Source organism: Kogia breviceps, chromosome 13 (assembly GCF_026419965.1).
Source record: "Kogia breviceps isolate mKogBre1 chromosome 13, mKogBre1 haplotype 1, whole genome shotgun sequence".
NCBI classification, from domain to species: Eukaryota; Metazoa; Chordata; class Mammalia; order Artiodactyla; family Physeteridae; genus Kogia; species Kogia breviceps.
Genome location: NC_081322.1, coordinates 47,990,368 through 48,017,851, shown reverse-complemented (window position 1 = coordinate 48,017,851; position 27,484 = coordinate 47,990,368). Strand labels below are relative to the sequence as shown.

At 40.9% G+C, this 27,484-nt stretch overlaps 1 protein-coding gene across 3 annotated transcripts in view; it reads right to left on the bottom strand.

The window, feature by feature from the left end:
- DCBLD1 (discoidin, CUB and LCCL domain containing 1) overlaps window positions 1-27,027 on the bottom strand; it is a 98,785-nt gene extending 71,758 nt beyond the window's left edge. For 2 of the 3 annotated variants that reach the window (XM_067011715.1, XM_059083999.2), the window contains exons 1-2: window positions 26,836-27,027; window positions 3,943-4,155 (exon numbers count right to left, since the gene is read on the bottom strand). In XM_067011715.1, the coding sequence (XP_066867816.1) occupies window positions 3,943-4,155; window positions 26,836-26,947 (325 nt within the window). In that variant the 5' untranslated portion in view covers window positions 26,948-27,027. Of the gene's footprint in view, window positions 1-3,942; window positions 4,156-5,529; window positions 5,589-26,835 lie in introns of all 3 variants that reach the window. The other variant, XM_067011714.1, reaches the window with a different exon arrangement.
- Between the last annotated feature and the right edge of the window lie 457 nt (window positions 27,028-27,484).

Genomic DNA, 27,484 nt, shown 5'->3' with positions numbered 1-27,484 from the left:
AAACCTTGAATTCATACTAGCACTCTGCGTGTGAGTGACTTCTCAGAACTCCATTTGGTTCTCAGACCCCTAGGGGAAGGCCTGCAGAGGTCTCCATTTCTTGTTCATCATTCAGCAAATAACAAACAAGAACTACAGCTCACTTCTTCTGCACAAGCCACAGGATCAGATGGCTTTTGTCACCCTGAATGGGAATGGCACGGTGCTTGAAAGTGGGGTCCCTGGAGTCAAATGCCCAGACTTGAATCCCAGATCTAGTTAAGTGATTGTAAGCAAGTTACTTGACCTCTTTGAGCTTCAGTTTCCTTATGTGTGGAGGCTAATAATAGGCCCCCTCTTACAGGGCTATTCCGAGGGTTAAGTGAGTAACTCTGGAGCACCAAAGCACAGTGTACGGCACAGATGAACGCTCCACTGCAGGCACCTTCTTTACTGTTTCATAGTCTTTTCTATATGATAAGTAGAGTCCGAAAATTTTAGGTAAATCAAGTCTTTCTTCAAATGAGGAGGGGATATTTATTGATAGAGGAATCTTACTGTAAATCTTCCTACAGTGTGAAAAAAGACTCAAATTTATAAGCTTATAGATTTTTAAATATATAGAGTTTGCCAAGATCAAGCTACATGCAGTCAGACTCATTAAACGCTGATTGAGCATCTGCCAGTGTAAGACTACGCTAAGCAACAGAGGATAAGCGAAGGATGAATAAAATGCAATTCCTTCCTCAGGAAACCCCCCTATCTGGTAGAGAAGCTAAAATAATGATCTCAACCTGAGACTGGTGCTCCACCGAAGGCTTAGAAAAACAATGTGAGTCCAGACGAGGGACCGACTGGAGCTGCTGGACAGTAACATCATCAAATGTACCGAACATGAAACTGTGTGATGTGTTTAGGAAAAGGCATAGAGATGCGGAGACTCAGAGATGTGGCTGGAGGACCTCCCTGGTGGTGCAGTGGTTAAGAATCCACCTGCCAATGCAGGGGACACAGGTTCGAGCCCTGGTCCAGGAAGACCCCACATGCCACAGAGCAACTAAGTCCGTGCACCACAACTACTGAGTCTGTGCTCTAGAGCCCACGAGCCACAACTACTGAGCCTGCATGCCTAGAGCCCGTGCTCCGCAACAAGAGAAGCCACCGCAATGAGAAGCCCGCGCACCGCAGCAAGGAGTAGCCCCCGGTCTCTGCAACGAGAGAGAGCCTGTGCGCATCAACAAAGACCCAACGCAGCCAAAAATAAATTAATTAATAAATTAATTTTTTTAAAAGATGTGGCTGGAAATGTGGGTGGGGAAGAGAGTGAGCGAGCGAGCCTTGAACCATGCTAAGGAGTGTCTATGCTATACCTGGCCCTAAGCCACTTAATTGTTTTTTTTAAGGGCACATTAATTTTACTCAGGATGAGATAGAACTTTTTCAGCCTACATGTAATAAAGATTTTCCTAACAAAGAAAATCTGTAGTTCTGACTAGAAGAAAATTTAGAATGTAATTCTTTTAAAATATGCTTATAGGATTGAAATATTCTAATTTCCTTTCCATGTATTCCTTTTATTGCTAATTTCTGTTATTCTTGTCTGCTGGATTTGCCTTAACATGACTGATCAGGGAATATTTTACATAGCCTCAAAAGAAAGAAATTCTGAGCATCGTTAAATATTTTATCTTAAGAACATCCCCAACCCAAAATATTAACTACACCTGTGTTTTAGGCAAAATTGCTATATGATGTAATACTGGGCTGGTCCACCTGGGAAGAGTGATAATACACTGAGTTTTTCTTTGGGTGTTGGTACTGGGAGAGGAACAGACATCTAGAAACAGATGTTTTGGAGCCACAAAGACATAGATATAAATTTTCCTTTCAGCCCTTAACTAGCTTTGTGATCTTCAGCACGTTCCTAAAATAAAATAAAATAAAATACTCACCGTGCCTCAGTTTCCCTGTTTGTAAAAAAGGAGTTAATAATATTTACCTTGCAGGGTGGATGTAAGGATTCCAGAAAATCTACGTGAGGCCAAGCGTGTGCCTGACATACAATGAGTACGCTTATTTCTATAATGAGTATATATTTCGTTTTTAAATGACAAACATAACTATGTAGGAAACAATTTAAAGAGAAAAACGAATTTACTGGGCTTTATTGAAATGAATTGCAATTCATTACTCACTTCCTAGTGAAGAGTCTAAATCTTCAAAATTCAAGAAGCTGGAAGAGTGGACTAGAGTGTCCTGAGGCCAACCACGATCACCTTGTAACCCAGCTCTTAAAATGTAGTTAATCCCAGGCTTTTCCTCCTTTTTGTGTACTTGTGAATATACATCAAAGACAATGGAGTAAACGCCTTGGTGTGGGAAAGCCACATCCATTCTCCAATCCTGTTTCAGGACGATTTGCTCCCCTTTCTAATTCTCACCACAGCCCCCAGGCTTAGAGAGAACCAAAGCAACAGAGATGATTTACGCTGCTGCTCTGTCAGCAGGTGGAATTAACTGCTCATCTTCTGGAAGAGTAGATGCTTCCCCACAGAGCCTAGTGTGGAAAAGCCGTTTCTGGCCCTGCAGCACTTTCCCTCGTGTTTTGCACAGGAGCTCTGACACTCAATGCCCTCCTCTGAATCTGAAGGAAATTTCCTGGCTAATGAAGGATTCCCTGAAGAGTGGCTCCATACATTACCACACATTCGATTACCAGAGCTAACAGAACAGTAAGTGATCCCAGGGGCCTTAAGCATCCCTGGAATTCTCATTTTTCCCGTTTGAGTCAAACTGGAGTTAAAAAGTTGCAACTAATTATATGAAATCAACCATCTTTACTCTGTCAGAGTAATTCAACCAACATTAAAATATGGATAATATTCCCAGGGATTAAAAAATAAATAAATCTTAAGTTTTTTCCTCCATGGGGGCTAGATAAGTTTAGACCTCTGAACAGTCTCAGGTCCACCCTGGGAGGAGGGAGGAAGCTCTGGATGCAAAGGTAAAGACAGCCTTGAAAGCTGTGTGTCTGAGAGAAATTACCTATAGAACTAGCAGAAGGACAGGGTTTTGCTTAAAACCTGTATCATTTTTGGAGTTGTAACACAGAGAATTTCAAAAAATCTCTAATCTCAGAAGAATCTGTATGCAAGTTCTGTCTTTGTTTTCTAATCCACGAAACCCAAGTTGTTTCCTTGGGCTAAGAACTGTAGGGTCAGTGCTAATGGTGATTTCAGACACCAGTGTGCTAACAGCACACCCCAAACCACAAAAAGCTTAATTTCAAAAGGTTACTCTGAAAACTGTCCTTTGCACTTGCCCTTCCCCTACCCAGAAAACTGACCCCAGACATATGTGTACAGTCCCTTCACTCACTCCATTTGGGTCTCTGCTCAAATGTCTTCTTATTGGAGAAGCCTTCCTGCCCATCCAATTTGAACACACTCAGAATCAGACTTGGTATCACCTTAGGATGACTTTTTTCTTATTCCTTATTTTTCTTTCTCACTGCCTCTCATATTATAGATGTATTTGTTTGTTTTCCACCTGGCCCTCTACCAGTATAAGCACAATGAAAGGAGGAACTTTGTTTTTCCACTGCTGTATCCCACCCAGTCCTCCACAGAGCACTTGAACACATGACCACTGTTCAATAAATATCTGTCACACGAATGAATGAACTGTAGGTGTTTTAGCCAAATGCTATATATCTCCAATGTCTTCCCGACAAGATATAAACTCTAACTAAGCTCCTGAGACCCACGCAAGGCTACTATCTCCTCAGATGTCTTTGTGCAGCTTATGAAACAAGTGTATCCGTGTGAGCTACCCTGAGAGTCTACAAAGAGCAAGCTCCTCTTCTGATCTTCTCCGGCTGTAACACTGATGAGTGGGCCACGTGCCTCCTCCCTGCATCTCAAATTTTCCCATGCTCAGTGAAACCTAGATCTCTTTTCTTACCATATTGATCTGAAGAGCTAGTGAACAGAAGGTAATCAGAAGCACAGGTCTGGGATTCAATATCCAAATCTCCCAACCTCAGAATCAATGTCTTCCCCTTCGGTACTGTGATCGTCTTTTCACAAATAGTGTGATTGGGGTAAGTCCCTGGATAATTCTTAGATGTCATGGTGCCACTGTCCTTGTAGGTCACTATGTGCCCACAGCCATCACCTGTTAAAGAAAGAAGAATACAAAAAGTAAGTGAAATTAATTTTTACTGAGGACTGAAAACGTCCAGTATAATCTTCATCTTAGGTATTCTACTCCTTCTATGGAGAGAGATGGAAAAGCTTAAAAAAAAAAAAAAAAAAGGATTGAATTATTCAACAGTATTTATTATTACAGCTATTTCATCTCTTTTTTCTCAGTTTAATCTTCTGAACATTGTTGATCAAAATGTTTGATGTATTAGCACGGTAAGCCCTTTGCAAACACATCATTTGTCAAATTACTTTTTCTAATCATCTATCCATCTACCCATCCGCACTTGCACAGTGGGCCCTTGGCATTCGCAGATTTGCCATTTGTGGTTTTGTCTACTAGCAAGCCAATGCCATGAAATAATGTGCAACCGAGAAAATACTACTAGTCATTTCAGGGGTTATTGTCCTGATTCAATGTGATCACGTATGCAAAATGCTCCTGGTAGAATCTGAGGCTTATGCTGAGAGGACTTTGTTTAAGAGCCTGTCATTCAACTGGGGACTAACAAGCATCTGACATTCACATCTCAGTTAGTAACAGTCGCAGATGTGGAAGTTCCTGATAGACTCAAGATGTATCATGAGCGTCAAGGATCAACTGTATTGGGTGCTTGCCACCTGCCAGACATGGCATTGTTGGAGACACATAAAAGCAGCAATAGCTGCTCAGGACTCAGAGCGAAATGGGAGAGTTCCATGTTCAGATAACTATAACACTAGGTGCCCCTGCCATAGCAGGAGCTTAAACAAAGAGCCAAAGAGGGCAAGAGAGAATCTATTTCAGTGAATTCTCACTACTTCACTAGAACAAGGAATTCTCTTAAGACTTTCTGAACGGGCAAGTTAATCAACTGACCAACAAGTTGTTCCAGTATATTAAAGTGACCAGAGGTGAATCACCCAAACATCTAACAGCATGCACAACTGGGTGGGCTGCAAGGTTAGCAGCAAACACTGCATGCAAAGTACAAAGTACAAAATGCCTGTGGTTACTAAGGCTTCAAAGAAACAAAGCCAGAATTTTTGCCCTTCACCGGAGGGAGAGAAAGTAGAAGTCTGTTGGAGAAGGAACTCTCTGAGGTGGTTAACAGAAGGCATCCCAAAGCCTCCTATGGACAAGCCCCAACTTGGGCATCCTGGGAATCTGAAGCCCAAGGCAGCCTTCTTCCTTCTCCAGGCTAGTCCCTGCTAGAGGATTCATCTGGGGTCTTCCTTTATTCTACCTCCTTCTTGCCCTGAGGCTTGCAGCCCAAATGACATGGGGGCCTAGTTAAAATAAGGGGTTGGGAAAAACTGCAGAATCTATTCCAAATCAGCAATCAAGCTCCAGGCAAGGACCCACCCATTATGCAGGAACTCTCACAAGATTCCAAGCAGGGAGGTTGCATTGGGGGAGTTGACCTATAGAAGAAAAGAGTTAGTACCAGAGGGAAATGGAGATAGACAGCTAAGATAAAACTACTCTGAAACCTGGAAGTCCAGGCAGAAGTTGTGGGATTTGGCTTCCCTGGTGGCGCAGTGGTTGAGAGTCCGCCTGCCGATGCAGGGGACACCGGTTCGTGCCCCGGTCCGGGAGGATCCCACATGCCGCGGAGCGGCTGGGCCCGTGAGCCTGCGCGTCCGGAGCCTGCGCTCCGCAACGGGAGGGGCCACAACAGTGAGAGGCCCGCGTACCGCAAAAAAAAAAAAAAAAAAAAAAGAAGTTGTGGGATTTATACAGTAGGCGATAGGGGCCCACAGAGGTTTTTGAGAAGGAAGATAATGAAAGAAATATTAGAAAAAGTTTCATACAGGAACTAGAATGCAGGAGAATCTGCCTCAGAAGAGCAGTAAGCGGGCTAGGAATGGGGTGGCTGGAATGGAAAGGGAAAGAAAAACAGGGGGAAGTTCACAAGAAGAAAATCAACAGGCTCGGGTTTCGGTTAATTATAGTGGGAAAGACAAGAGGAGAAAAAAATAAAAAAACATTGAGATGTTGAGTGCAGAAGTGATTGGAACACTGAGACTAATATGACAGAAAGAGAAGCCCACAGGGCAAGCAGGTTTGGGGACAAAGGTTGTAAGTTTGGTTCTTAAGTTTGAGGTGATAGCTATATTCCTTGGGCTCTCTGGCAGTAAGTACAAAATTGTTGAGAATTAAATGAAAATTATACTGGAGTAAAGCATATGGTGCAGAAGCACATAGGGGTTTTGATTTAAATTTAGAATTATTTACCTGCTCTTAAAGGCTTCTGTAAAAAAAAAAAAAAAAAAAAAAAAAAAATCCAATTGACAATTTCTCTTGGAAACTGGAAGATGGCAATCATACCAGCAGGTGTTCTCACAGGGCTGAAGGCGGTGGCTGCCCCTTTAAAGAAGACAAACACCCTAGCCCCCCACAAGGTCCTGTAACTCCTTTCTAAGACTTGCCCACCTTAGGAGGCATCGACTTTGAGCAGCCAGATGAAACAACACTAGGGTTACTAGTGTACAACGATGCATATAAATATACACGTAACTAACCCCCTCTAAGCCACCAAGATATCACTGGTGAAACCTTTAAATGTCTCTTTTCTTAGTACTATGAAATTCTGCTTTTATAAGAGAAAAGAAAGTGCAATCTTTTCCTAGAAAACATCCCTAGACATAAAATGATGCTCAGTTACAGGTGAATCAGCCCACACATGATTACTGTATTCGAAGTTTTAAGCGACATGTCATGACAAAGGAAAATTCCAGGGTGTCACTTTTATTCAAGACTGTAATTATGCTTCTTTTCAATGCCTTCTACTCTAACGCCCAAGAGGAAACTCATCTCACCCAGCGACACTGGCAGAATGTGAGCAGGTTTAAGTCTTCAACACTCCCATCCTTACTTTACGTGGGGGATTGTGGCTCAGACGTGGAGAAGCTTCCCTTTTCCATTAACTATCAGAAAGAAACTAGGTCTTTCTTCTGCCAAAAAACCTGAAAGGAACAGCTGAGTCCTAATTTATTACAAAGCAAATTGTCATCAGAAGTTGCAATTTCACTCCGGCCTATGGAAGACTACTTATGGAGTCTTCTGTGGCAAGCACTAATATAATAAACTTATTCCCTGTGTACTAATGACATCAGGAATTTTCAACCTACTGTCTTTCCACAGCTTTGATGACTTCAAAGGACTAGATATAGTTAACAATATTATAGAATATAACTGGAAGTTGTTAGGAGAGTAGATATTAGATGTTCTCACCACAAAAAGGAAACAGTAATTATGTGAGGTGATAGCAGTGTTAGCAAATGCTACGGTGTTAAATAACTTTGAAATACATAAATGTATAAAACCAATGCATTGTAGACTTAAACTTACACAACGTCATATGTCAATCATATCTCAGTAAAGTTGAGGGGAAAAAAAGAACAAGAAATATGCCAAAGAGCAAATGGAAAATGCCTAGGGAGAGAAAACGCCTATGGTATCATATATTGAATAAGGCATATGCATGCAATTGAAAACAGCAGAGAAGCACTATTTCCAGGACCTCATCCTAACACTTTTGTAGCTTAACTCAGAGCCCAACTCTAATTAAGAAACACTGACAAGGAAGATGACAAGAGTTATTTTAAAATCTACCAGTTCACGTTCCATATGTAATGTATCAACATCAATATCGTGGTTGTAATATTATACTATAGCTTTGCAAGATGCTAACACAGGGGAAACCAGGTAAAGGTACACAACATCTCTCTGTATTATTTCTTACAATTGCATGTGATCTATGATTATCTCTGAATAAAAAATTTAATTAAAAAAATTTGAAAAAAATCTGTCAGTCTGGTTAAGTTTTCCTGGCAGGGGGTGAAAATGAAGGGGCTTTCTCTATTTTATACTTTTTATACTATTTGGATTTTGTGATCTTCTACTTAAATTATTTTTAATTAAAGAATTTATACAAGCTTGCATTAAGAAGATCACCATGGAATGACAACAAATAAAGGAGGCCACTTTTATTCTAAAATATCTGTGTACTAAATCCATTAACCAAGTTCTCACATTTGTCTAAAGAGCATAGGCTGTTGTGTCTGGTGAGGTTCATAATATATGCCCCAGTTTACAGATGAGAAAACAAGATGTATATGACTTTCCTTAAGGCTACTCAACCAATGGTACATACCAGATGACAATTCCAAGATGATCTAGTTCTAGGATTTTAAAAACACTTTTGTCACCTCTTTATTTGATTTTGTAACACAAGTGTATTTGTGTTTAATTTTGGAAAACCACCTGCACTGATTCCCTACCAGACCTCTTTTTAGATACTTTCACAACATCTGTCTATTAAAATGAACAGCTCCCTAATAAGATGTAGCTTATCTGCCAATGGTCACAAATAGATGGAAAACCTTTGGGTAGAAGGTTGAGGAAGAACTTTATTTTTTTAAATTAACTTTTATTGGAGTATAATTGCTTTACAAGAGGAAAAACTTTAAAATGAAAGGATCAGGCAGGTCACCATCTAAACTTATTAATGGATCTCAGCATGACTACAAGTGAGAAAATCAGATATTACAAGTCTCCTGCTAGGATAAAATGTGCTCTGCATACCAACACCTATGAGGCGCTCTTGCCAAAAAGCAAAACATCTGAATTGATAATTGACTCTGAATCTCATCAAGCCTTTATGTCTAACTTCAGTTTACAGGAAACACAAGGGGTAGAAACACAAGTGTATTGACACCACAAGGAAGTCATTAGCTGAATCCAGGTGATATTCTAGGTGCAACTGACCCAGTTTCTTCAACAAGGAATTGTATAAAGAAACGTTTTTAAAAGTGTTTATTTTAACTAAAAATAGAATTACCCTGTGACCCAGCAATCCCACTACTGGGCATATACCCAGAGAAAACTGTAATTTAAAAAGACACATGCACCCCAATGTTCACTGCAGCACTATTTACAACAGCCAGATCATGGAAGCAACCTAAATGCCCATCGACAGACAAATGGATAAAGAAGGTGTGGTACATATATACAATGGAATATTACTCAGCCATAAAAAGGAACAAAATTGAGTCATTTGTTGAGACGTGGATGGATCTAGAGACTGTCATACAGAGTGAAGTAAGTCAGAAAGAGAAAAACAAATATCGTATATTAACGCATGGATGTGGAACCTAGAAAAATGGTACAGATGAACCGGTGTGCTGGGCAGAAGTTGAGACACAGATGTAGAGAACAAACGTATGGACACCAAGGGGGGAAAATCGTGGTGGGGTGGGGATGGTGTTGTGCTGAACTGAGTGATTGGGATTGACATGTATACACTGATGTGTATAAAACTGATGACTAATAAGAACCTGCAGTATAAAAAAACAAACTAAAGAACAACTAATACTAAACTTTCTTTGGGTTATTTGTATGGAAATATGTTAATATAAATGTTTCGGACATCACATGAAATTTCTAAAACTCTTATATGATCTGGTATAATGTTATAAGTCATAATTCTAGTTATTACTTTAAAATGTATATCTCAGAAATAACTAAATTTCCTTGTCAATTGCATTATTATGAACTTTCATCAAATCTTTAACTGTGGTCATTTTTAAGTCTTTTGTCATTTACAGACAGTTCTGGGTGTACTCTGATGCTTTTGCATAAATGTTCCTATAAAAGGGTTTCATCTTCAAGGAATTCATGGAAAAGACTCTGACAAGTACAGGTTTCTGGTAACTGACTATACTGCTGAAATGAATGAATAAGCATTTTCAGAACTCTAATGGAAAACTGATGAATTCATAAAAGTGCTAACAAAAGATCAAAATGAAAAAAAAATTAATTACATGGGACTGAGTGAACTGATGAGGATGATTATAATTTTTGTGACTTTTTGTTTGAATAAAAACAAAAAATCCCACAAGGACTCAGAGGCAAAAAATATACAAATCAATTTTCACCACAAAGTAAAGGAGCTGTTACAGTGGAGGATTACTGGACTGAATGTCAATATTATGACATACTATGAGTGTGTTTCATGTTTGGTAATTGCAATTATTGTTGCTTTTGTTGTGTTCATCCATTTACAATGCTTGGTGTCACTTTATTTATCTCTTGTAAAAATAAAATACAGTGTGTGTGTGTAAACAACAACAAAAAGTATTTATTTTAGATTAAAGGAAACTTAAACACCACAACCACCACATGAATCTTATTTGGACCACGACTTGAAAAACCATTCTTACAAAACCATTTTAAAAAGATAACTGGGGGCAATCTACAGATTCAGTGCAATCCCTATCAAATTACCAGTAGCATTTTTCACAGAACTGGAACAAAAAATTTTTAAATTTGTATGTTTAAAATTTTAAAACACCAAAGACTCTGAATAGCCAAAACAATCCTAAGAAAGAAGTATGGAGCTGGAGGAATCACACACCCTGACTTCAGACTATACTACAATGCTACAGTAATCAAAACAGTATGGTACTGGCACAAAAACAGACACATAGATTAATGGAACATGATAGAAAGCCCAGAAATAAACCCACACACTTATGGTCAATTAATCTATGACAAAGGAGGCAGGAATATACAATGGAAAAAAGACAGTCTCTTCAATAAGTGGTACTGGGAAAACTGGACAGCTACATGTAAAAGAATGAAATTAGAACATTCTCTAACACCATATACAAAAGTAAACTCAAAATAGATTAAAGACCTAAATGTAAGACCACTCCTAGAGGAAAACATAGGTAGAACATTCTTTGACATAAATTGCAGCAATATTTTTTTTTGATCCATTACTCAGAGCAATGGAAACAAAGGCAAAAATAAACAAATGGTACCTACTTAAAAGCTTTTGCACAACAAAGGAGACCATCAACAAAATGAAAAGACAACCTATGGAATGGGAGAAAATATTTGCAAATGATGTGACCCACAAGGGTTTAATTTTCAAAACATACGAACAGCTTATATAGCTCAATATCAAAACAAACAAACAAACAAAAAACAGCCCAGTCAAAAAATGGGCAGAAGACCTAAATAGACATTTCTCCAAAGAAGACATATAGATGGCCAACAGGCACATGCAAATATGCTCAACTTAGCTAATTATTAGAGAAATACAAATCAAAACTACAATGAGGTACCACCTAACATCTGTCAGAATGGCCATCATTATAAAGTCTACAAATAATAAATGCTGGAGATAGTGTGGAGAAAAGGGAACCCTCCTACATTGTTGGTGGGAATGTAAATTGGTACAGCCACTATAGAGAAGAGTATGGACGCTCCTCAAAGAGCTAAAAATAGAGTTACCACATGATCAAGTAATGCCAGTCCTGGGCATACATCCTGAAAAGACGAGAATGCTAGTTCAAAAAGACACATGCACCCCAATGTTCATAGCAGCACTGTTTACAATAACCAAGACATGGAAGCAACCTAAATGCCCATCAACACATAAATGGATAAAGAAGATGCTGTGTGTGTATGTAAACATATATATAATGGAATATCACTAGTCATAAAAAATAATTAAATAATGCCATTTGCAGCACCATGGATGGACCTAGAGATTATCATACTAAGTAAGCCAAAGACAAGAATCTAAAAATATGATACCTATGAACTTATTTACAAAACAGAAATAAACTCACAAACATAGAAGACGAACTTATGGTTACCAAAGGTGAAAGTGGTGGGGGAGGGATAAATTAGGGCTTTGGGATTATCAGATACACACTACTATATATAAAACAGATAAACAACAAGGTCGTACTGTATAGCACAGGGAACTATATTCAATATCTTGTAATAACCTATAATGGAAAAGAACTGAAAGAGAATATATAACAATCACTTTGCTGTACACCTGAAACATTATAAATCAACTATACCTCAATTTTAAAAATGTGGGATTTTTCAAATACAATATATTTACACTAATAAATACCAATGCTAATTTTTTAAAAAGATAATTGGGTATTAAATAATATCGGGGAGTATTATTCACTTTTTTAGGTGTGATTATGGTATTGAGGTTATGTGAGAAAATGTCTTTACTTTTAGGGATGCCTACTGACATGTAGGGCTGAAATGACATGACGACATGTGGTCTGGGATTTGCCATAAAATACTTCAGCAAAAAAGGGAGAGAGGAAAATAAGTAAAAAAGATGGGGAAATGTTGATGGTTACCAGAGCTGGATGATGAGGGTTCACGGGTTTTTTGCTTTTTGTTTTTTTAATTAAAATGAAAAGAAATAAAGGTCAATCTTGAAGGCAAAAAAATACAATCTTGATTTTATGGTTAACCTCCACATGGTGTTGGGAGGACTCCAGGGCAGTGAGCTGCATTGATGCAGTAGTGGGAGGCGACAGGGACACTGACCTGTCACCACCTACCATCAAGGGGGGAACATGGCAAGAAGGGAGATGGAGCAAGTTTGGCCACAGGGAACTTGTCTACTCTTCACAAGTGGCTACCACGCAGAATTTATCATCTTCTTCCTCTGAACTATAATTTAATTGCCAAAGCACATGATGACTAAACTGTGTATCATTTCCTCCTCCTCAGACTGGAAGCTTCTGCCCCTGTAGAACAGTTGAAGGGTCCACGATGGGCCTAAACGCTGGGGTTTGCTCGGAGCCATAGCTGGTTTGCGAGACCGACCCACCACCTCCTCAAAACAACTTACAGAAATTAAACTGGATGGAGGAAGTTTAGATTTGGGAAAAAGCTGCAAGTCCTCGTTAATGTTTTATAACTCCCCAAGTGATCTCCACCCCAAATGTAAGCATTTTAATTCTGAGCATTTGGAAACAATCTAAATTAGAAAAGAGTCAGACTATGATACCGCCGAGCAGACTGATACTAAGGAAAAGTTAAGGCCATGTTTTAGAAAACGATTTAATTTTAAAACAGAATATAGATCACATACATAGATATGAAGGAAAAAAGGTTTAAACTGTATATTTTTATGGTGTGGGATTAGAATTGATTTCCATTTTATTTATATTAGTTTTCTAAATGTTCTACAGTATGAATACATTATATATAAACCAGAAAAATAATATAATTAGAACTACCAAATCCACCTAATGTGCTTTGTAACATAAAAGGCTACTTTCAGCATTGGTCTTAAGGTATGCAGACAGGAAGAAGTCTCTAAACCAACATACCCAAACTGGCATTAAAAACTTACTCAACAAGCAGCTCAGAATTTAGGATAATGTAGTTCCCATTTGAAGAAGACCACAGTCAAGGGGAGAGAGACATAAGTTAACAAGTAATTCCTGAGAGTAAAGTGACAGGTCCAGTGGACTCATTATCTGTTCCCCCAAATGCCTGAAATGAATGGATATGCCTTTTATCTTTCAGACTTCTACATCAGCTATTTAGGAAGTATGGATATACAAGGTATTTTCTAAATAAGCTTAAAACAAATCCCCAGATGCTTGTCTACACGAGTCAACCATTTATTTAGTCTACTCAAATTCCAGCCACTAAGAAAGGAAAACAATAACTTCCTTAAAAGACTACTTCCCTTTGATAAGTAGTCACATTCCACTAACAGCAAAGGGAAATTAAGATATATTTGATATGGACTAAGTTCTGCAATACTACAAAGAATGATTTAGGCTTTGAAAAATTTTTTTAACTTAATTGCACTTGGAAAATTATTTGAAGTAAAACAACTAGTACAAAAAATATCTTTAAGATTAATTATTAACTAGTCCACAGAACAAGACAGCAACCTTCAAATTTGTTGAAGACCCATAGTTAAAATAGAGATTTCTCATCACAACCTAAGCAAGCACACATGCATACACCCACAAAAATAACAAACAAAAATCTAATGTTATAATACTTTTTATTATATGTAATGCACTGTGATATTTTCTGTTCTATCCTATTTCATTTTTAAGTTAAAAGTGTGCTGGCTGTGCCAGATGAACTGACTGCCTACAAATGGGTCACAAGCTGCAATTCGGAAAATATTGCTCTAAAATATCACGAGTGAAACCACTTCTAGAAACTTGATTTCATTACAGTTGTAGCCTTGCTCTTCCTAATATTCAAGTTACAACAGGTCTCAACACATACACCATTACCCACGTGTGGGTGTGAGAAAATATCTTCCCATTTCTGAGATCAAGTGAGCTCTTGATGACTACAATCTTTTCAACCACAAAAGGGAGCTTGCAATGATTACACAGCTCTTTGTCTGATGGTAAGGCGAACAGCTTTCCCAAGCTATTACTAATTTCACTGTCAGCCATCCCCTCTTATAACTGTTGTTCTTCTCCAGTTGTGCTTAACTTTTTCACTGCCTGGAAAGGAATGGAAGCACAGGGCAGGAGAGCCTTTTTATTCTATGTGAGAATAAAAAGAGTAAAACAGAAGTTATGATGGCAAAACTTCAATTATTCAAAATCTTTAGTTTTCCTGAAAGGAAAATGGATAATAGTCACAGCTATAGAAAAGAAGCACATGACCAAGTTCTGCAAAACTGTTCTGCAAAACTTAGAATCTCTTTAAACCTTATTCTCACTGTGTATAAAATAGATGCTACAACACAGTGTTTCCTATCAGCTAAAAAAATCACTTAAAACAAATCAATTTGAATGCATGAAAATTAAACAAATCATTTCAAGAGGTCCTATCCAAGAGTCCCTACATAATGGGAGACTATTTCCATCAGTGTGCAAAAACATCAATAAGTTTAATATTAACACATTAAAAAGCATCATTTATGCCCAATGGAGATAAAAATCTCAAAACCTAGTCTAATGCTATTCTTTAATGTGCTATAAGTAAAATCAGTGAAAATGCTATAGTTGTTGGTCACTCCCGTCTATGAAAAGGAAAAATGATCACTGAAAGGGCTGTGGATGTGGGGGAAGAGGGTTGCACACATGTCGGCTTCTAACTTCATAAACTATTTCCATATACTTGGGAGGTGACAGAGCACAGTGGTTATGACACTGGGTTCCTGTGTCCTTGGGAGCTGTGTGGGCTTGGGTGAGTCCCTTTACCTCTCTAATGTTCAATTTATCATCTGTAACATAGAGATAACGATAGTGCCCAACTCACAGGAGCATTAAATAATATAATGCTAGTAAAGCACTGAGCATAGAAGCTAGCATACAGTGAGATTCAATACATTTTAACTACTATATTTCTATTTTTAAAATACTACACATATTAAAGTATCAAGAATATTGCTTTGAATTAGCTGACTTCTTCCAAATTCCATCACTCATTGGCACTACGATTCTAAGAAGTTACCTATTTTGTATCAATCTTCCTCATCTTCAAAATGACCACCCAAAACTGGGTGTGGTAAAGATGAATAAGGCTGTGTGTGTTAAGTGCTCAAAACTGCTGGGAAGTCTAACCAGAATTCATTCCATTATCTAGGGCCACTAACTGCTAGCTCAGCATCTCTCAAAATAGGCACTGGATCGATCCCTCAGTCCTTAGAAGGTTTACAAAGAGATCACACCCTTGTTGCCAAAAAAAGGCAATAAGTTTCCAGAATCCCACCTTTTTCTTCACCACAGGACATCTCAAAGCCCTTGCAGTGCATGTGAAACTTTAAAGGAGGATGCATGCTCAATGGGCATCTCCTGGCAGCAGTGTTCCTTTTTTGTGTGTGTGGTACGCGGGCCTCTCACTGTTGTGGCCTCTCCCGTTGCGGAGCACAGGCTCCGGACGCGCAGGCTCAGTGACCATGGCTCACGGGCCCAGCCGCTCCGCAGCATGTGGGATCCTCCCGGACCGGGGCACGAACCCGTGTCCCCTGCATCGGCAGGCGGATTCTCAACCACTGCGCCACCAGGGAAGCCCCTGGCAGCAGTGTTCTGTGGGACACACTGGCCAACTCCTGGGCTGGGCTCACAAAAGGGGGGTGCACAGAGAGATCCCAAAACGGGGCTTCTGGGATCAAAGATCAGATGTGGAGAGGTGGGTTTCGGTCTTTAGAGCTCTAAAAAATGGACACTGAGGGCTTCCCTGGTGGCGCAGTGGTTGAGAATCCGCCTGCCGATGCAGGGGACACGGGTTCGTGCCCCGGTCTGGGAAGATCCCACATACCACGGAGCGGCTGGGCCCGTGAGCCATGGCCGCTGAGCCTGCACATCTGGAGCCTGCGCTCCGCAAAGGGAGAGGCCACAACAGTGAGAGGCCCGCATACAGAAAAAAAAAAAAAAAAAAAAAAAAAAAAATGGACACTGAAATTGTAACCTGTCACTAGTATTCAAAAGCAAGACTTGCCACTGTTGTTATTAACTTACAAGTGCTTAAGTTACAATGGGAACTGGCAACAAACTGGACACGTTGTTTGAGAGAAGTGTGCTAATTTCACATATAAAAATGTAAAACAAAACAAAACAAAGCAAACCCCTTGTTTGTAAAGCAAAACAAGTCTAAGATGACTGTGTTATCCCTGTTGAATAGATGCTCAGGATACGGAAGTTGGAGAAAAGTGGCTGCTGACCTTTATTAATAATGTCAGGATGTTGATGTCATGTCTATGTTGCAACTGCTGAAGCTGAGGATAAATGCGAGCAATCCTTCCTGTCTCTACAATGTGCTGTATTTTCTAATCTTGGTTCCATGTTAAATATGCATATCACCAATATTCACATATGTGTAACTGGATGTTGACTTTTCTCTTGGCATCCAAAAATTCCAACATTACCAAGTACAGACAAAGTTCATCTGAGTTTTAGAAGTTAAAACTGTGGATATGCGCTTCCCTGGTGGCGCAGTGGTTGAGAGTCCGCCTGCTGATGCAGGGGACACGGGTTCGTGCCCTGGTCCGGGAAGATCCCACATGCCGCGGAGCGGCTGGGCCCGTGAGCCATGGCCGCTGAGCCTGCGCGTCTGGGGCCTGTGCTCCGCAATGGGAGAGGCCACAGCAGTGAGAGGCCTGCGTACCACCAAAAAAACAAAAAAAACTGTGGATAAACAACAAGGTCCTACTGTAAAGCACAGGGAACTATATTCAATATCTTGTGATAAACCATAATGGAAAAAAATATGAAAAAGAATGTATATATATAACCGAATCACTTTGCTGTACAGCAGAAATTAACACATTGTAAATCAACTATACTTCAATAAATTTTTTTTTTTTTTTTTGCGGTATGCGGGCCTCTCCCGTTGCGAGGCACAGGCTCCGTACACGCAGCCTCAGCGGCCATGGCTCACGGGCCCAGCCGCTCCGCGGCACGTGGGATCTTCCCAGACCGGGGCACGAACCCGTGTCCCCTGCATTGGCAGGCGGATTCTCAACCACTGAGCCACCAGGGAAGCCCAATAAATTTTTTTAAAAAGTAAAACTTTAAATGTTTCTCTCTTGCTCCCTCATATACACAGATATTTTCACTTTGACAGACTTTTTTTTAATAAGAACCAAAAAGTTATTGGAACAGGAAAAAATCATAAAATTAATTGTGAAAGTGCTCTTACTAACTAACCAACCATTTATTGTAAAAGGTGACAGATATTGAGTGTTCTAAGGGACTTTATATTATCTTATTTAATCTTCAGGACAATCATATTTGATGGACATTATTAATTTCCTTTTTAAAAATTATGAAACATTTCATACACACATGCATACATACAGATAGCTGTGTATAAAGTACTACTATCTCAAACATCCAAGTATATACCCCATAGCTTATAAGACAGGGCATTTCCAATAAAGACCAAGAAGCCCACAGCACCCTTTCTTTACCACATGTCCTTCCTATTGTCCTTGTTCTATGTGTGAAGAAGTTGAGGCTCTGAGAAGCTGAGTAATCAGCCCTGGTGGCGGAGCTGGCATCTGAACCTCACCCGTCTGACTCCAGAGACCATGAAACTCAAGCACTGAGGTGGCAATTGCTGAAGTCACCCATTTCAGAAGTGAGGACACTGAGCAGAGAGATTTCAGAAACTGCCCAAGATCACACTACCAGGGTTTTAATGCCAGCACAACCGGCATTAAAACCCACATTATGATTATTTATTTATAGTCCTACTCTTTTGGTCTTGAAATTAACATGAGGAAGACAGCCATATTTAATTCAGGGTTTCTTGTAAAACTTATGAGGAATTCCACCACTCCGTTTTTAATCATTTAAGTAAGTGATTTTTACTAGCCTGTTAAAGGAATAGTCTGAGAGGTGGCTAGTTTACTTCCCACAAAGGCTGTTCTCTTTGCTTCACACCAATGGAGCTCCTAAAAGCTGCTGTGTACATGAAGGGTCAGTAGATTCAAGTGATGCTTCTCAAACTTCAGTAGGTACAGCAACCACCCGGGGATCTTGCTAATGTGCAGGGTCTGAGATTTCTGCATGTCCAAAAGTCTCTTGGTAATGACTCTTCTGCTAGTCTTTTTAAGATATAGTCTGAGTAGCAGGAGACTAAAGGGCCCTCATTATTAGGAGGGATCTTGCAGTGAATTTTCTTAAAAATGAAAAATCCTTGAGATACCAGTTTTGTACGGTTTTACTTTAATATCTACTCCTAAAATTGGAACACATCTATATTTTCAATTCTCTGACACATTCTTACTCTCTATTTCATTTATACATCCAGGACAGAAAATAATAAATTTCAGGATCTATAATAAAGCCAGTGACATTTCTGACACCTGGACAAGAGCGTCAATTTAGGAATTATCTGAGCAGAAAATGAAAAATACACAAAGAAATAGGATGAGAAGGTTTGCAGGAACATACACGTACGTACCACATGTAAGGAAAAAGCAATCAATATTGACTGACCAGAAAACAGCAAATCTCAGTTGGGAAAGAGGTGGCATTTTATCATTCATCGAATGAGGTGCAAACCATAAGAGTTGAGAGAAAAATAAATAAATCATAAAGTTCATATCACGTTGCATGGTCCTGAAAATTGTATAGCCTTTGCACATTCTGTATTCTGCACTACTAAATGTATCACAGTGGATTAAAGCACAATAGCTACTAACTGGGAGTTTTAAAAGTCTTAATATTTCTGTAGCACGTGTAATCATCTCTAAGAGAAGCCAAAGGCTATTAATTTAAAACTTGATTGCATAAATAACCCCCTGAAATTGTGTTCCTCCAACGCTTCTTTTCTTGAACTTGATCTCATTTGGATGAACGTCCCTTGAAGATGAGGGGCAGACAACCATCATAAGGCATTTAGAATTGTAGGACATGCACCTGAGCCCCTCTTTAGGCACATAAAGTGAATGCATCTGGGGTAAATGATTCAATCTCTCTGAATCTCAGTTCCTTCAACAGCTCTCAGAATTGTTGGGATTAAATTCAATTCAATTAGATGCAAAAAAAACCAAAAAAACAAAAAACCACCTGATAAAAAATATATATATGAAGGTAAGGTTTTTAAATGTTATTTACATAAAAAGTATCTGATTGGGCAAACAACAATGATCAATAGATGCTTAAACCACTGAGTGAAATGTTGATGGCGAAGAGTAGTCTGAGTGAGCGAGAGACTATTATCCCACAGACTACTTCCAGGTCATATAGGAGAAGGCAACTTTATAAAGGATGGATTGAATTGTCACTTCCTGAAGTCACTGATCATTCTCAACATCACTGAAATGGGGGGCAATAATAATAACAATAATAATATATGCATCTTGTTGCGATACAATTAGCAGTACATGGCACCTTGAGGTGCTTTTACCAAAAACACTTAGCCTGAATCTAATCAAATTAGGTCTAATCAATTAGATTAGGTCTAATTAGGTCTAATCAATTAGACCTGTAGGTCTAATTCAGGTTTATACTTTAGGGGATGGTGCACGTAAAAGAAAGACACACCACTCAGAAGCAGTAAGTCAATTTAGGATGTGAGCTGTGTCACCAGACAATTGAATTTGACTTCCTTGCAGGAAAATAAAATGTATGTGGGTGGAGATCAGTGGTAGATCAAAAGTGACTTAAAGAGACGTAATAACTAACTGCAATGTGTGGACTTTGTTTGAACAAACCAATAGCCAAAAGACATGTTAAGGTTAACTGGAGAAATATGACTTGAGTATTAGATATTAGCGGAGAAATGCCATGAAGTCTTCAATATATTTTAAATACCTCAGGCGAAAAGCAATGTGTTTGTTAAGATCTTAATAATATAGCACAGTAACTGTAGCAAAGAGGATGAAAAAGGAAAAGGAAGAAGAAAGATGTGTGGAAAAAGAATCTCCTACCCAAAAGGCAAGAGGGTCTCAAAGATTTTTAGACCCTTTTGAGCTAGCACTAACAGCAGGTACAACACCATTTCTCTATCTGTAGAGGTGGCTATCTTCTATTTTAGACTCTTGGCAAAGCAGGGGCTTTCTAGGGGTAAAAAAAGGCAAATCTTGGTCCATGTAATTCTCACAATAAGCAGTCTCCATTCTAAACTCCTCAGAGTGGGAGCAATTCAATAAACAGATCTCATGTCCCAGTGGGCCCATGGGCTATTAAGTCTCAAAAGTTTCCTCCTTTGGACTGAAATCAACCACATTTCAATCTGCTTTTGAGAAAAGCAATAAAAAAGATGAATTAAATCCACTCAGCCAGTTAAAAATTAAGTGAGACCCACGAAGATGTTTACCACTTTCCCTGTAGGAAATTTTATGCACTGGCACTTCGAATTCAGAATTTTGGACTTCTGATCTCTGTCAGAAATAATAGTGAAATAAAGTTTTTTTTCCCTTTTTCTTTTTTCAAGAATAGAGTGCTCCATAAAAATCATTTACACACAACCTCTAGGTACATCCACTGAACACTCTCAGTCATGAAATGGAGCCATATAAAATTAAAATGACCATATGTAAGCATATATCAATATAAGACAAAGACATTTCTGCAAATATGGGGTATTAGAACACCCAAGGAGATAGTTTATGAAAACTAGATTAACAGATTAAACAGAAATGGCATTAAACAGTCAAGGCATACAGGACTATATGGCTCAACACAGTGCTAATGTCACAAATGCCTAAACACTGTCTCCAAGTGATCTTCAATGTAAAGCAGGGCCCTGCTGCCCTCAATGTATAAGCACCTCCAGATCTTAGGGGCCCAAAGACCACGTGCTCCTCTATTTTCAAGACAGCCAGCACCTAACTTATGGCAGCTTTGCTGGTATTACCTGGAAAGGAGTCTGAGATTCCCAACTCTTTTCAGAGTTGAATTTAGTTATTTTCTTGAATACATGTATGGTGTGTCTAAAGACGTCACAATAGTCATGTATGCAATTTCTGTTTAAAACACTTTAGTGACTACCACCCTTCACCTCATTCTCTCAAACCTCAGCCACGAGCATTCATGCACCGACTCAGGAAATAGTTACCTGGAGCCTGTTATCAGCCAGGCACTATAACCGGTGCTGGCGGTGAACAAAAAAGCTCTGTTTCAGTTTGCTCTCACAAAGCTTAGACTTTCCTTCTATTTTCCTCCCATTCCCCGCCCCACCCCACCCCCCCAAAAAAAACCCTATCCTCTTCAACTCCCACTGAAAGGCAAGTTTGGCAGTTGGTTCCGGATCCAGCATACTAGGGGTCATAGCTAGAATTTATTTCCACATTGGGTTAAAAATCACCATGTGTTTTTTTTTTCCTCAGCAGTTAAGTCTCTCCCATTCCTGCACCCTCAGGACAAACAACTATTTTTTAAAATTTTATATACAAAGCAGAGAATGAACTTCTGGAAGATGACATCAACACAACTCCTCAGTTGCAAAAAGGCAAAATTACTCCGTAGTCTAACGAAAAAGAATCTGAAAGTCTGGCAATATTTTTCCTTTCATCTTCAATGCCAGACTTTGAATATATCAGAATGAGATCCTCTATTTTAAGTCCATATTTTCAGACTTTTTGTTTACAAACGACCCTTGGACTAGACATACAACTTCATTACTTTGTCTTGTTCTGGCTGTGATTCTCAACTAGAGTCAGCACTGAGTCTTTAACAACGGCAGGAGCTGTGTTTTCACTGTCTTCTCCCCCCATCCCCACTGAGCACCCATCACGTGCTGGCCACTGTTCAAGGCACATAGCTTCTCATTGACCTTAACTTCTCACAGTGGGGAGTCAGACAAGAAAGAAAAGTATAGGGCTTCCCTGGTGGCGCAGTGGTTGAGAACCCGCCTGCCGATGCAGGGGACACGGTTCGTGCCCCGGTCTGGGAAGATCCCACATGCCGCAGAGCGGCTGGGCCTGTGAGCCACGGCCGCTGAGCCAGCGCATCTGGAGCCTGCGCTCCCCAACGGGAGGACCACAATAGTGAGAAGCCCGAGTATCGCAAAAAAAAAAAAAAAAAAAAAAAGAAAGAAAAGTATAAATTATAAACTCTGTTGGAAGGTGGTAAATGCCCTAGAGAAAACTGCAAGCAGGGAGGGGGAATGTGGGGTTCTGGGGAAGGCGAGAGGGTTCCAGATGGTTAGGGCCATTCTCCCTGTGAAAGCAATATTTGAACAAAGATCGAAGGAGAAGGGAGTCATGTGGACATTTGGAGCAAGCCTGTTCTAGGCAGAGGGAACAGCACATGCAAAGGCTCTGAGGTAGAAGGGTTCCTGATACCACTGAGAAATAGCAAGAAAGTCAGTATGCCTGGGGATGCAGGGGAGTGTGGTAGAGAATGAGGTCCGAGAGGCAGAACAATGGGGTCCCCGTACTTGTCAAATCAAGAGTAATAAACAGTAATTATAAGGAAGAGAGCTGGCATTTATGAGCTCTTTGTGCTAAATGCAATTCCAGATAGGTACCGTGTATTATCTCCTTACAAATTCAAAGCAACTGGTCACTCTAATAGGCACAGAGTTGCCTTTATGCTTTAGGACACGCATGGCAGTAAGTGCAAAACTCTATAGGAAGTATTTCCCTTAATAAGCCCTCACCCCACCCCTGCCTTAACATGACTAAAACCTTCGCTAAACGCTGCAATTAATCTCCCCTTGCATCTTAAAAATAAAAACATAGTTTCTTATAAATGTCAAATGTCTTGCTTATTCCCAAGTTGTGGCTTTTTATATGATTTTCAAGTCTGTTCCAGTACCTGAAAGTGAAAGGGTTCAACTTATGAAAAGTTAATAAGTACAGTTTGAGAGACTATTCAGAGTTCAAATCCTGCTTTAATAACATCCTTTGGGGCTTCCCTGGTGGCGCAGTGGTTGAGAGTTCGCCTGCCGATGCGGCAGACACGGGTTCGTGCCCCGGTTCAGGAAGATCCCACATGACGCAGAGCGGCTGGGCCCGTGAGCCATGGCCGCTGAGCCTGCGCGTCCGGAGCCTGTGCTCCACAACGGGAGAGGCCACAACAGTGAGAGGCCTGCGTACCGCAAAAAAAAAAAAAAAAAAAAAAAAAATCCTTTGATGTGTTTAATGAATCCTTTAGCAGAACTTTTTTTTCCCCTGTAATACTGTATATGGTATAACTTCATGTTTCAGAGTGTTAGTTACAAATTACATCTAATAGAGCCAAAAGACATGGTACATATTGTTCTGCCGGCCACGTTCCCTTCTTCCTGCTGTACTTGCCTTTAAAAGGCATCCTGACATACAGAAATAATCACGCCAAGAGAGCTGGGCTTGCTAAACAAAGTTAATAAGTGGAAGTACCAGATGTACTTTATAAAGAACTTCAGCAAACTCTTCATTACTTAGTTTCCACTAATTAGGACATAATTTGAAAATATCTCCTAATACAAAAAGACTGTTCAGTTCAACTCAAGAAACATTTATTGGTCAGGTGCTATGAAGATAAAGACAATCCAGTGGCTGCCCTCAGGAACTTACAGTTTCCCAGGCTGACCAAATCGCAGGCCTCCAAGATGAAGGAAAATCTGGGGTGAGGGCAAGCACTAATGCAGAAGGTGCCAGAACAAACTTGTGACTACTTTTTAAAAAGCCACTCACCCCAGAAATCAGACATCAGCTGTCCCCTGTTGAACCAAATATAAAGGAGTGATGGCTTAAAAACAGAACTTCCGAAAGTAAGAAGTTAAGGGTTGGGCAGAATTTTAAAATCCATTTTTCTGTGTCTAATTCTACGCTTAGAAGTTTCCTCAGAGATTAACTGCTTATTTTTATTCTTCTAATACTTAAATCAGAAGGAGGAAATTTTTAATATCCATTTCCAAATATTTTGGTGAAGAGAGAATCAGGGATTTTTAGTTAGCACAAATTCCTCACATGAATTAAGGGTATTTTATTCCACAAAACTTATAAACAAGGGAATAGGACCTAAGTCCAAGCCTATGGATTTATACAAATCGAATCAATGCTAATGATCAATTTACATGTGATAGTATGTAAAGTCAAAATCATGTGAAACAATCTGTGTAAATATCTAACTTTAGTTAAGTGGATCCAGAGGAGCCGGGCATGAGGAGGGGCTAAAATCAGCCCATATTCTGCTCATCAGGCCCTAATGCCTGGGGCCTGGCCGGCTATGAATACAGGAAGAATGGACTTTTTAAAAAAATGATAAATTGAGCAAAAATACCACATAGGCAAGTAGCAGCCTTAAAAAGGAACTAGTATAGCTTCAGGGGTCACCAGACTCTGACTTTAAAGTTTTGAATAATTTCATTGACTAGGCTTACAAATATTCAGATTAATGTATCACATTTGCTTCCCAAAACATAACACAATGAATAAAAGTCTAATATTAAATTGTCTATGACACAGACAGCAGTAGCACTTTACCATAACCCTAACATTATCAGATGTTCCCACCATCTCAAAGCTGATTTGAATCAGAATTACCTGTGGGAACGTTTTTAAATCGCATATTCCCAGGCCCCACCCATTGGATGGCGTGATTCACAGTATGGGTCTGGGGCTTTATAAAGCTCCTGGAGAGAGTGGTGATCAGGTAGGCTGGGGAGCCAGGAAGCAGCAGACTAAGCTGACTCCAAGGACAATGGGAGGTAAAATGTAGTAAATAAATGGTGTCTTCTCACCAAAACCAGACAGTTATGCTAAGGCTACCCTCTTACCTTCTAAACATTGAGAGCACTAATATCACTGATGACCACCATCCAACTGTATATCCAGTAGCATATTTCAAAACCTAAAATGGGTTTGCATGCTTAAATTTATGAAAACTTGAAAAATAAGTGACCAAGGGCTAATTGGGAAAATCAGAGACGTGAGAAATACTCAAAAAACACTGATTATGCCTCTTCACTCATGAGGTATCAGAAATCGAGTTCGTAGATTTTTTTCAGTAAATGTGCCAAATCTAAGTTTTACTTCTTTTGCGATTGGTTCTTTTAACATCCTAAATATATAGGATGCTTCACCAAAATATGACATCTTCTTCCATCAATCATGTGCAGTAAAGTCTCAAATCTGAAGCTCTAAGAATCTAAGCAATCATACGTCTTCCCAGAGAACTGCTCTATAAAGTTAACAGCCTGGATGCCATATAACATCTAAAACTTCATTTGGAAAGATGGGTGACAGCTTTGGTCAGATTAGTACAGGGACACATTGTTGGATCTATTCATAGATGTACAGTATTGAAGGTGCCTCTTCAAACAGTGACCTGAGAAACATTTAAGTGCTTAAAACACCCATAATCAAAATCGTATATCTTAAATAAAAGCATACATATTTATATTTTACGATATTCCTAGCATTCCGCTACAGTGCCAAGATACAGTCTGTCTAAACTTTAGCTTTTTTTTTCTTTCCTAACAAATCGGTATGTACGCAAACGTAGGAACCACTACCAACATCTTGAGTATCAATGTTTCAGACTGGGAATACATGGTTCGGTGAAAAAAAATGCCAGCAGCATTTGGCTTAGTTTTGATTCTTGTCTCATTAGAAAACACGGGGCGGGAGCACGGGGGCAGTCAAAATATTCTGGCTAGATACCCTGCCATTAAGTAACCTCAGTCGTAGAGGGGCAAAAGTAAGGGAGGAGTGAAACAAGAACTGAAAAAATCCGCAGAAAGCTGCCCCTCGCGATCCATAAAGAACTAAATTACAAGGATTGCCTACAGCTGGTAAAACGGCTTACTGCTCTCATCTGGTGGCTATGCCGCAGTAAATTCGGTTGTGGGCTAATTAGATCCAACTTGAAGCCAAGGACTAGGTCCAGAGAAAGATTAGCCTGGTTGGGAGTCGACTCGCTCAAACACCCAAGAAGTAGCCGAGCCACAGCGTTCCAAATCGGGGCGCAAGCAGCTCACTCGTGACGGGAGGCGCGGTGGGACTGCCGGCTTCCCAGGGGGACCTCAGGAAAACCCTTCCCGACCATCCGTGCAAGCCACAAACTCACACGCTACGATTCCAGCCGCGCAGGGAAGCGAGGCGACCGGGAGGGCCCTGCCGCCCCAATGCCGGGCAGCTCTGTCAAAAGGAGGCTTGAGAGGGGCCTCCCCGCATAGGACTGTCCCCTAAGGCTGGGGTCACCAGCTCGCGACCCCTGGGCCATGTCACTTCAGGAAGGTAGTCTGGAAACTAAGTGAGCGGGGCTGCGGAGAAAGTGGGGAGGCGCCAAGCTGGTCCTCTTGTTTGGGGGCGAACGGAACGCAGTTAACTTATTTTACACTCGAGCCGCCATCGGCCAGAGACAGCCGGACTCCGCAGGGCGCAAGCTGCGACCCCGACCTCCTCCCGCGCGCGGTCCCCTCCAGGCCCAGTGCGCCGCCCGCCGGACGCGCTCCACTCACCCAGCTCCTCCGCCTGCAGCCAGAGCGGCGCGGAGACAGCGAGCAGCAGGGCCAGGAGGCCGCGCCGAACAGCCCCCGCCTGCACGCAGCCGCCGCGGGCGCCGGCCACCATGGCCCCGCCGGGCGCCAGCTTGGCAGGCTCGGTTTCCCCTTGGCGCACGCAGCGCCGCCGCCGTCCCGGCCGGCCGCCTCCTCCGCGGCCGAGCGCGGCGCCGGGACTGGGTATAGCCGCGGCCCGGCACCGAATCTCATTGGGGCGGCCCGGGGCCCAGCCCGGCGGGGGCGTGCCCCGCCCCGCCCCGCCCCGCCCCGCGCGCCGGCCCCCAAGGAGGAAGTCGCTCCCGGGCGGCGGCTGGCCGCGGGAGTGTAGGCGTACCGGGCGCGGCCCGCGCTCCCCTCTAGGTATCCTGCGCTCCTCGCTCACGCTCTCCTTTTCCTCCGCCCCTCCTCCCCCAGTGCACGTGAACCTGGGAGCCCGGAGGACTCCTGGTCTTGAGACCTGCCCCCAGTCGCGCTGTGCCCGGGTCGTCCCCAGAGTGCCTGAAAGAGTGGTGGGAGCGCCAGAAAGCCTCCTCTCCTCCAGGGCTTTGCCAAGCCACGTGACAACATCCAGTTCAAGTTCCTTCCTTCATTCATTCAAAAGTTACTA